The sequence below is a fragment of the Apium graveolens genome, chromosome 1 (genome assembly GCF_009905375.1).
Source record: "Apium graveolens cultivar Ventura chromosome 1, ASM990537v1, whole genome shotgun sequence".
Classification (NCBI taxonomy): domain Eukaryota; kingdom Viridiplantae; phylum Streptophyta; class Magnoliopsida; order Apiales; family Apiaceae; genus Apium; species Apium graveolens.
Genome location: NC_133647.1, coordinates 205,263,845 through 205,275,828, shown reverse-complemented (window position 1 = coordinate 205,275,828; position 11,984 = coordinate 205,263,845). Strand labels below are relative to the sequence as shown.

Below are 11,984 nucleotides of genomic sequence, written 5' to 3'. Positions count from 1 at the left end.
TTATATCCATACAATTATATTATATTAAAAAAGAAAACCGCTGCAGCTTCTTTATAAATCATAACTCTTCTTTATAAATACCATTTATAAATCACCATAGCTTAACTCTCTTGTTTATAAATCACCATAGCTACCAAACTCCAGCCTACAACTTCTTTATAAATGACCATAACTTCAAAACTCCAGCCTACATATAATCTTATCATTCATCTAGAGAAATGAATTCAAAGAAATCTAATATATATTTGCCAATAAAGCAGTCCATATGGGTTCCTATCCAGGGTTTTTCCTAGGTTCCTGGTGGATCTGCAAAAGATGCCATGAACGTAATAGTTTGCGAAGGAACAACTAGGATTGAAGGCCAGGGATACAAGAGATGGATACCCGGGATCATGAAGTCTGGTTTTGCAGATACCTTTGCCAAAGGAGATCATGGAAGAAATTGAAGCAAAGGGAAGGAATGGATGAGTACGTTATGGTCTGTCCTTGTGGAAATCTTATGGTCACTAAATATCAAATTTTGACAATACAGTGTACATAATTGATCGACTAAATAGATAAAAAGATTATTGATTTCATCTATAAAGTCTTTTGTAATCTTTAGTAAGCTGGGTAAGTTACACTACAAGGAAAACAAGCTTCAACAACGGTTTATGTCCGTTGTCTCATACCGTATTTTTCCGTTGACTATTGAGCCGCCGTCTGTTAGTTGGATCAGACAACGGCTAAAAAACATTGTCTGAGATTATACAGACAATGATTATGGATTAAGCCCGTTGTATTACATCCAAAAAAGACAACGTTTTTTGCTTGTTTTCGTCGTAACAAGCGACATTACTCAAGGGTTCTCACAAACTCAGAAAACCGTTGTGTAAGGTATAACATTAAAACCAATCCTACAACACTTATTGTTGTATAAACTTTGTTGTGTATTCAGATAGACAACAAAAATGAAATTGAGCTCGTAGAACTCTTGTAATAAATTTCTACACACAACAGTTTTGGATTTTAATGTATGGCATGATCAGATACATACAACTGTTTATTTGTCCAAATGTATTGCATGAATACCTTTGATACAATATCTTAATATTATATAGACAATGGTTTACTAGTGTTGTGAGAGTTAATTTTGCACCGAAGTTTTGTGTTCGAAAGCATTGTTTTAGTATTAAAGACATGATATTTTAATGAAGCTTGGTTCTTAAAAGCGTTGTCTTACACAAAATATAACAAGTAATCAAATGAAATTAACTTTGCAAATCTAAAAAAAAGTTCTAAAGTTAATCCGTGATCGGAAATCACAACAACATAGTTATACAAAAGCTAAAAGCATATTGATATCACTGCTTTCATGAGTGTAAGATTTCTACTACAAATTAAAGAAAATATAGAGTCTACAAGGATTTGATGTTGGCTACTCAGAGCTCACTTGGCCTTTTCAGCTTCTCTTCACGTCTTCCGCAAGAGCTATGTTGTCCTTGCAATATCATCACAGCATGTGATAGGCAATTTCCCAATCTGGAGAAAACAAACAATCTTCAAAATAAATCGACAACCACTCTTAAGTTAATATTCTTTTCCTTCCTACATTATAAGAAAAACAAAGAACTGGATCTCTTAATATAAAGTGAAATCAAACCAAGACATAATAGAAAATAAACAAATGCCCATAGTGTCACCTGGCTCACTTCCATGAAGAGACTGTCAATGTCCTGCTTTCTAAAGATACCACCTTTCCTCGCAGTTGATCTTGGTGAAGATTGGGAGGTCCTGCTTGTAACATCTTCATCTTTTCCTCTTTTGTCAACCTCCTTTTTCAAATCATCTATCCCGACAATCTGTAGAGAAAGTCGAAGTACACATAAAATTCACTTAAAATAAGATTGACAAACTACATGCTAGATTCTCAAAATTTCCAAATAAAAGGAGGCCACAAACATATACAAAAGGCAATTTGTAAACCAGGGCACATAGATTTGTAAAGTAATCCATAATTATGCTTCTTTTTTCGTAAATAGTTCAGCTGCTTTGTAGCTAGCTGATTACCTAAAAATAGTTTCAAAAACCCTTAAACACGGCTCTACAAACTGTTTTCTGGAAACTAGCAATGGTTGCTATAATTTCTCGTAACTGTTAGCATAGAAGTCATTAGTTCAGTCACTAACCAAACAGCAGTCTAGTCAGTGATTGAATACAGTTTGAGTCCAATGTCTAGTTCTTGATATCTTGGTTAATCTATGCATGTATATAAAACAAAATGATTCACGCTTACTTACCTTCATAATGTAATCCACAACTAGACCTGTTCTCTCGTCTCCCAATGCAATTGACTAGAAGAAATAATACAGTGGTGGCACCGTGTCAGAGAAACCGTATATACTTAAACAAGAAACTACAGAAATAATACAGTGGTGTCACCATTCACTGATTCTCCGTTTCATAACCGCCTGAAAATTTAACCAAAAATCAAAGGGTGACCACAAATATTTTGGTAATGTGGAAATTTAATTAAAAGGTAAATGAATAACTTACAATCTCTTCAACAATCTCTTTAACTTTAGGATCCTTATAGTTTCCATCTTTATCCTGTCACGCACGAACCCAGGTAGCTGACCGATCTATCTCCATTTGAGGATTGCTTTGCGACTCCATGAATAACCATGTTCGAGATATCAAAATTAAGAAACATCAACCCGTTTGAATATGACTCTTGTAAAAAATCAAAGAGTGTATATTACTAACCATTTCTTGTTCAAGGTTAGCATAACCCTTGCAAGAGATGCAGTGAGGGTATTCATTCAGCTCCCTTCTTTTTTCTGCGTAGTGTGGATCTTTTTTTTCACATAACAGATAGTTAAAAAATTAGCAACAAAGCCTAATGTAACTTGTAAGAACTTTAAAAACAAATAAAGTCAAAAACTCACAATAAACTCAATAGAGAGATGATCAGAAATAAACATATCCCAATGTGCTTTCTCTATATATGAGTAGTCAGCTGGAGGAGACTCCAACAACTCAAGTTGATCCCAGTAAGGAAGGATGTATTCAGTTTTTAATCGACTTTTAAACTCCCTCCACTTCTGGCACACTGACTTCAACACCATCTTCCTTGCTGTTAGCGGCACATCAAATGCCATCTACATTCTTAAGAATTGTTACTTAAGTGCAAGTTAGGTGGTAGGCAACAATGTGTACTTAAGTACTAGTAAGGGCAATTAATGTTACCTGCACACAATCCTATATTTTATTATTTCTTTCTTTTGAAATACGTATCCATGAATCATACCATACTGCGACTTTAGTTCTTGCAAGAACTCCAATGTAAGACTGCATTTCAGTTCCCGCATCACCGTAGGGCTCACCCTTTGCATTGAAAGGCACCGGGAGCTTGATGCCCAGGATCTTACGTCGTACAATCCTATGCATTGTCACAGCTCCGTGTTTCAAGAGTTTAAGTCCCTCTTTTTTCTCAGCCACTGCTTGACTCCCATGTTTCCTTTTCTTGGATATTTGATTTTGTAAATTGCTGGAAATGGCCTTCCCTTTAACAGACACAAGGGATGAATTACTTTGAGAGGGCTGCACTGGTGTTTCGGTCATTGAGGCTGACTTGTTCTTCTTTAATGCCTTTAAAAGGGCAGTGTCAGTACGAGCAGAGGCATATTTTGTTTTCCTTGAATCCATGATAAATCTACACACAAACAGAGAAAGAAACATAAATCTCAACCAAAGTCACATAAATCATAGTCACAGACAAAGAAACACAGTCACAAACAAAGAAACATAGTCACAAACTCAATCAAAAATCACATAAATCTCACACAAACAAAGTCAAAAACTCACTCAAATATCAAATAAATCTCAGACAAAGTCCAAAACTCACACAAATATCACATAAATCATACACAAAGTCCAAAATCTCACACAAAGTCCAAAACTCAAAAAAATCACAGTGACATACTATCAAACCCTTGGTATGCATAAATCACTATACATATATATCTTACACAACAATGACATAAACTAAAATACAAAGTCCAAAACTCACACAAAAATCACAATCACATATTATCAAACACTTGGTAGGCATAAATCACTATGCATATATATCTTACCCAATAATTACATAAACTAAAACACAGGGAAAAACAATAATAAATACACTAATGCATGTATAACATAAAAAGATAAATCAAGCAAGAGACGAGGAGGGAGGGAGAGAGAAGGGGTGAGAGAGACAGAGAGGGAGGAAGAGGAGAGATCGAGAGAGAGAAAGAGAAAGAGGGGGAGTGTGTGAGAGAAAGAGGAGGGAGAGAGACTGTGTGTGCGCGAGAGAGAGAGAGAGAGAGAGAGAGAGAGAGAGAGAGAAAGACTGTGTGTGCGAGAGAGAGAGACTGTGTGTGCGAGAGAGAGAGACCTGTCTCCGTCCGAAGATGAGAGCTCCAACTGAAAAGAGAGGGAAATGAAAATTGTGATTGAGAAATGAAAGAGGGAAAGTAAACCTAAGCAAACTTAACCAGTACTAAATTAATATTCTATTATAATATTTTTAATAATCTATTATAATATTTAAATAAAACATATATTTAGTAATTTATATATTCGAGTATAATAATTTGAATTATACATATATGTATATTTTTCATAATGATAAAAAAATGTAAAAAATTGTTATACTAACTTTTATATTGAACCAAAATGTATTAATAAAAATAATTAATTTGTTCAATTTAATTTAATAATATTTATTATTAAAAATTAAATTTCGTTCATATCGTTGTTATCGACTAAATTAAATTAAATTAAATTCAAATTGATTTAATTAAACCTTCTATGTGTAAAGAAATATTGTTCTTATCAATTAAATTAAATTCGTTATTATTATAAATAAAATATCACCGAGTACAAATCTTAAATCCTAAACCCTAACACGTGATACGGATTTTACATTACCAATGTATTTTTCTAATCCTGGCATGCAAAATGAATTTCAAATTTTTTAATATTTTTTTCTTATGACTAAAATCAATATATCTTAACATCCGTACGGTTGGATCGTCGAAAAATCATTTTAAAAAATTAATCCTGTAAATTGGGAACGAGTCTCGTTGTCGGGAGGGGTACTTTTACTAGATTTTTCTAATCTTGACATGCAAAATGAATTTCAAATTTTTTAATAATTTTTTCTTATGACTAAAATCGATATATCTTAACATCCGTACGGTTGGATCGTCGAAAAATCATTTTAAAAAATTAATCATGTAAATCGGGAACGAGTCTCGTTGTCGGGAGGGGTACTTTTACCAGATTTTTCTAATCCTGACATGCAAAATGAATTTCAAATTTTTTAATAATTTTTTCTTATGACTAAAATCGATATATCTTAACATCCGTACGGTTGGATCGTCAAAAAATCATTTTAAAAAATTAATCCTGTAAATCGGGAACGAGTCTCGTTGTCGGGAGGGGTACTTTTACCAGATTTTTCTAATCGTGGCATGCAAAATGAATTTCAAATTTTTTAATAATTTGTTCTTATGACTAAAATCGATATATCTTAACATCCGTACGGTTGGATCGTCGAAAAAATATTTTAAAAAATTAATCATGTAAATCGGGAACGAGTCTCGTTGTTGGGAGGGGTACTTTTACCAGATTTTTCTAATCCTGACATTCGAGATGAATTTCAAATTTTTTAATACTTTTTTCATGTGACTAAAATGAGTAATTCTTAACATCCGTACGGTTGGATCCTCTAAAAAATCATTAAAAAAATTTATCTTTTTCATCAGGTATGAAAAAAATCTAGTAAGAGGCAACACCCAACGGTTTTTTATGAAAAAGTTTTGTCTGAAATAAATTGTGACAACAGTTTTTTTGAAAAAAAACCGTTGTCTTAGATGATCAACTTTTTTAAATCTTAAGCCTGATATTAAATCTACTTTTAATCAACGGTTCTAATTACACCAACTCAACAATCCAAGTGAATGTTTTTTCACGAATCACATCATGCCACCTCATCACAAGCAACACTGGTTGCATCGTCGAGAAAATCATTTTAAAAATTAATCATGTAAATCAGGAGCGAGTCTCGTTGTCGGGAGGGGTATTTTTTTTAATATTTAGGAACTACCACTTTAATTACATTTTCGGTATAATTTCAAGCAAGATATATTTGAAAATTTTAAAATATTTTTTAAGTGAATAAAAACAATATATATTAACATCAACAGTTTAAGGAATATATATTAATAAGTCAAAAAAATATATGGCATTAAAAATTATTGTCTGAAATTTAAAATGTGTTGTCTTAACAAAAGTCATACAACAGTTTTTAATATAAAACAATTGTCGGATGTAATATCAACCAAATAAATAGTGCCAAATTCATACAACGGTTTATAACCAAAAAAGGTTATTTAAAAATAATGTCAATAACGGTTTTCAAGAAAAAAACCGTTGTTGAATCACACAATGGTATTTTTAAAAAAGCCTGTTGTGCATAGTTTTATACGACAACGTCTGAGAAAGAAAACCGTAGTAAAAATGTGCCCATGTTTTAGCTTATTTATTCATAAATATTTATTATTTAACGTTATTAACGATCTGATACACGTTATCGGTATTATGTCATTAGTAGGTTGTAATTATTAGGTATATTTGAAATCTTAATACACACAAATTAATTTAGTGTAAGTTATTGGTTACTCGTATAAATTAATTAACGGTGGCATATAAATTTTCCGAAAAAAATTTAAAACTAGTAAAAATATAGACAACGTTTTTTTCTAAAATCATGTTGTGGTAAGTTACTTTACATAAGTGTTTTTTAGGAAATGTCGTTGTTGGAATTCTACAACAGTTTTTTCTTTAAGATTGTTGTAGTATTACATATTTTACAACAGATTATAAATATCGATAACCGTTGTCTAACTGTTACAAGTGTTTTATTTTAAAAATACTTGTATAAGGTAGATTAATATAACGTGCTTTTTCGAAAAACACTTGTTTGGATTGAACAATTAACAATGTAAACTTGAAGCACTTGTGATTAATTTTTTATTAATTATAAAGTAGATAATTAAACTATTTTGTAATATAAAATTTAAATATTAAATCTAGATGAAAGTGGAATTAATTAGAGTTTTTTGTTTTTAAAAAATTTAAAATGAATTGTTTGGAAATTATTTTTTCTGAAATTATTACTATTTTTATTGTAATAAACTAGACAACGATTTATTTGAATATTTTGTTGTGCAACACGTTTTTAAATTTAGTAAGAAAGACAACGGTTTTAAGAATTAGACTATTGTCTGATATAGGTGACATATAATATATGTAGAACACTTGTCTATCAAGTATCATTTAGACAACACCTAATTTGTACATTGTGTGATTCGAGCTTAACTAACTAGTAGAAAAAAATACTTGTCTCATTTCCACAACCGTTAAACAAGACGTTATCTCAATCATTTTCAGACAATGGATTTTAAAAATCGTTGTACGATTTTACTCATTTGCACAACATCACCTTAGAAAGGGTTGTCTGTCTCCATCAACTAGACAATGGATTTTAAAGCGTTGTAGTAATACTAAAGCCTTCCCATTCACACAACATCTTAATTTTGAAAACACTTGTCTGATTTGTTTTACTAGACAACATTTTTTTATCGCTTGTAGTAATCAACGTCAGACAACGCCAATTTTTTGGTTGCAAAAAAACTGTTGTATGAAAAATTCGGGCAACACTTTTTTGGTCGAGTGTTGTCTAATCGGTGTTGTCTGATTGGGTTTTTCTTGTAGTGTTAGACCATTAGTGGCATATGTTCCTGCATAAGAATTTTAACACTCTAATTCTTGAGTAAATGAATGATAAGAAAGCTATATATCAAGGAATGTATATAGGTATCCCAAAGTGTTTCCTAATTTCAAGTATAAGTAAAATTATTCTTACATGTCAGAATAGATTCTCCATTTACATGTTAGGCATATATACTGAGACTCTAATTAAGGAAGAGATTAATGACTAACGTATAGTAATTATTTACAAATATAACTACAATTTTGTACTCATATTTGATTCAGCACTGCAGCTTCTAGCACCTTCTATAAAATCATATCAGCTGACTTCTCGAAATGTAAAGAACTACAACCATTTAGGCACAAGGTACAGTGCAAGAACCTTAAACCATAGTAGGGACAAAATTGACACCCATATTAATTATCACATTTCTCATCTTGTTTCTGTCTTCTTCAGAACAAATTTGGATTAATCCAAAGTATCTTCCATTTGGTCAAAACAAGTAAACAGTACTCACATACACTCTTAATTTTTTAATTAGGTTAGCATTTATATCAATAAATATTTAGCATATCGTTTTGTCTTTTTATGATGATGCAGAGCAGATGTGGAAAGGTGAGTTGGAATTTTAGCCTTGTGAGACCAGCCTGCTTTTGACACCAAAAATTAAAGGCTAAGAAGATTGAAAGGTAAGCCTTATGTAGCTTTCTTATCTGATGCTGTATGCCTAATTCAAATTTTCTGAAGTAGTCGACCTACATGGCATGTCTGAAAGGGAGTATCAATGCAACTTATTGCTAGCTTGTCTTTCATCGGGATGTAATTAGTAACCTACCAAATAATGGTCATTAGTGAGGTCCAGATTGCTAAATGTGCATTTTTTTTGTAGTTACATTGCCCTTCGTTAAGATTCTAGTAGTAATAATTCTAGAATCCATAATCTGGTGCGTTCGAGAGGATTTGCAGGATATTTTGTTTGTTAGCTAGGTGTTCAGTATTGTACAGGTAAATTAGTTATGCAATTATATCAGCCATTTTTGTAGGCCTCAGTTATCAGAAATGCTTAATATTAACACTTGCTAAGAAAAACCTCAAATTAATTAATTGAGTAATCACAAATTGGCTTCTTTTTTCTATCTTTGTACTATATTTGGTATAGTTCTACTAAATATAGCAGGGACAAAGTCCTTAACAAAAAAGTACTAACAAACTTTGTATAAAGGCCATCTTTGCATGCATGAGATTTGATAAAGGTTATTTGGAAAAAGCTTCAACTTGTTCATTGCACATATGGCATTTGAATAGTGCAGATGGCATAAATTTTCAAAGATTAAAAGAGTAAATTTGATCCCTAGTTATGAGGCCGAGGATATAATTTATGTGAGTTTTTCTTGTTTTCTTGAAAAATAATTGGAATCGGATAGAATGGTATGAAATCCTTGTGTAATACAAGTGCAGATGCTTTTATGTATACTGTGATCTTTTGGTATGTAAATTATTGTTTTTCTTGGTAATAGGCATGTATTCAACCTTCAGAATTTCAAATTTATACAACAAGAACAAGAACAGTGAGATGTCAGAATAGGGTGCACCGGTGATATCATATTTGTAAATAGATGGATTTTCATTGAGAAAAATGAATTATAGGTACTGACATTTCAATTTCGACTATTTACAGCTTAATCCCAGAGGCCATAACACCGAAATTCATGTTATGGATCATGGGAAGAATCAACATTTGTGTTGTGATCATTGAGATTCATACACTGCCATCTGCAGAAACTTGTAAGTTCTTTGATGGTTAAGAAATCCCATGAACCAAAACTCAAAGCCATCCTTTGTAACTACTTCTATATACTTTTTTGCTGTATCATTCACATTTTCACTTTCATTTGCTCTCTTTATATTGTTTAATGGAACTGAAACCTTGTAACAAGTCCGAAGCAAATCCCCGGTTGAAGTAGAGACTTTGATTGATCTTTCACTGCAGAAGGCAATTCTATCGGTTGAGATAAATAATAATCCGGATATAGGACCAGCAGTTGTCGATAGATAGCATTGTGAAGCCTTTAATAGCTTTTCTCCTTGGCTCACACTGAAATTTTGTCTGAACACTTTCTTCACACCCCCTACTTGGAGAATTTTAGCTCCCAATCTCAACTTTCCCTTCACCATTTCACTCAACTTAGGTCCAATTTTCACTGCAAAAGTTAAAAACAAGGAACATGTTAGCACTCAATTTTAAAGCAGAACCAGCCACAAAACAAATGTTTTTTGACATTTGGTAAGCTCATAACTTACCATGATTGCGAATGCCTTTTGCAAAATTCTCCACTTGCACACTGAGTTTGTTCATCCTATTCCTCATTAACTCTATATTGTCTGCAGTTCCAAGAAAAGTCTATTGTTATAAAAGGATACTGTATAGCTGATATTAACAGTCAAAATGATTATTTGATAAATTATTGCTTTACATCTCGTTTGATAAATTATTTGATACTTACTCTGTCTAAATTTCGGAGATGCATAATACTGATTGCAACTGATACATAAAATTCCTTCTGGAAGCATCTCAGCTGGAAATGCTGTTGAGCTGATAGGAAATCCAATAACTTGTCCTGAAATCTGGCAAAAAGTTTTCTTTTTTTTTTGTAAAGTTTGTTATAGAACAACAAAAAGTTCAGGTAATGGTAGTTAGCTGAAATTGATGGCATATTCGATTTCAACAGAGGGTAACTAACCAACTGAAAACTGTGTTGAAGGTATTTGTTGGTAGCATGATCTGTGTGGATTATTAAGCAATTACACTTAATGGTTTAACAGAGCATTGGAGATTAAAATATCGCCTTCTCGTCTAAATACTCTTTAATCATGTCAGAAAAATGTTCATGTTCTTATAACTTGCTGAAAAACCAGAAGCTGGGCAGTTTTTAACAGAGTAAAATTGTAACGTTACCGACTCTCCCAAAACCTAGGAAAATGTCATTTTAAGTATGTATGTGCGCTTGTATGATCTAGCATTGAAGCTTGTAGCACCTTGGACAAAAACATAATAAGGTGAAGTTGTGATTATGTGTGAAGAAGAACTACAATTGTTAATGGACAAGATAACACATAGAGGAGCAGTGACATTCTTTGTGATGCCAGCATACTTTAATAGAGTATATAACAATATGATTAAGGAAAGCAAGGAGTAGATTCATTACATGCAAGTCATAAACAGCTGGTGCAAAAGTTTCAAATGCTTATCTGGATTGCCGTCACTCTTCATATATTTTTCATCATGCATGTTTCTTTATGTTTTCTAGCATCCTTAATATCTTATCTTGATGTTTAATGGAATGTTTTGTGGGGCAGCCATAAAACTAAGCCATGCAAGCTACCTTTAGACTATTACAAATTTTCTATGATGTTTAACTATAATTTAATGGAACACTATTGAATGTACTATAAATTTTCTATGATTATTATAATTTTAGATACAACATACTGTGTCATGACACAGTCTTAAAACTGTTTTTTCTTAGTGTAAAGTTTGTGCCACAAGAAAAGTTGTTTATGACAGCTGGCTCCAAGTTCTGACATATTTCATCTTCTTTTCTGAAGGTCCTGTTGATTTGTAGATATGGAGTATAAAATGTCCAAATTTGCAGTGGTTCATACCATCTGAATCATGGTGAACCGCATATATAAACAATTTGACATCTTCATGTACAACAAAATATTTACATCAAAGTATAAAAAGTCTCTGAAACAGAATTGGTCATCATAGGTAGGCTATTACTTGGAGCTTGTTTGGTGCTTGTTTCAAGAATCAATGAGAAATGTTATTAGAATGTGTGGGTGAAAGGTACTTATATGCAAAGGTTGGAGCTTGGAATTTGAGAAGCGGCTGATGAGGCACGTTCCATTGTCGATTTGCTAGCATCATCAAGATCATTCCCAGTTCTATCTTGTGCAAAGACAGGGAAATTTTAATTAGGAAAAATCTTTTACTTTGATGGGAATCCTTCTGCAATTCTCAGCATTATTAGCATTGATCTATTATGTCAAAACTAATTAAGACTCTTTCTCAATTGATCTGAACATATATTTCCCATGTTAAGCATTCATGCTCTCACTAGTTGCATAAGTGATGCACGCTAAGCCTGATAGCCTTCCCCGCCGTCTTATATCTTTG

General features: G+C 32.4%; 1 protein-coding gene across 1 annotated transcript; it reads right to left on the bottom strand.

Moving 5' to 3' along the window:
• Positions 1–9,037: 9,037 nt before the first annotated feature.
• Positions 9,038–11,479, bottom strand: LOC141718286 (GEM-like protein 4). The gene is made up of 4 exons (XM_074520674.1): positions 11,468–11,479; positions 10,309–10,429; positions 10,106–10,186; positions 9,038–10,005 (listed from the first exon to the last, which is right to left on the bottom strand). Exons 1-4 carry the CDS (start codon positions 11,477–11,479, stop codon positions 9,554–9,556), a joined length of 666 nt encoding a protein of 221 aa, XP_074376775.1. The 3' UTR covers positions 9,038–9,553.
• Positions 11,480–11,984: the final 505 nt, after the last annotated feature.

Coding starts and splice junctions, on each gene's coding strand:
- LOC141718286 (XM_074520674.1), bottom strand. Junction 10,187..10,308: donor ATCTCCGAAATTTAGACAGA/GTAAGTATCAAA, acceptor TTGGAACTGCAG/ACAATATAGAGTTAATGAGG. Junction 10,006..10,105: donor AAAAGGCATTCGCAATCATG/GTAAGTTATGAG, acceptor TAACTTTTGCAG/TGAAAATTGGACCTAAGTTG.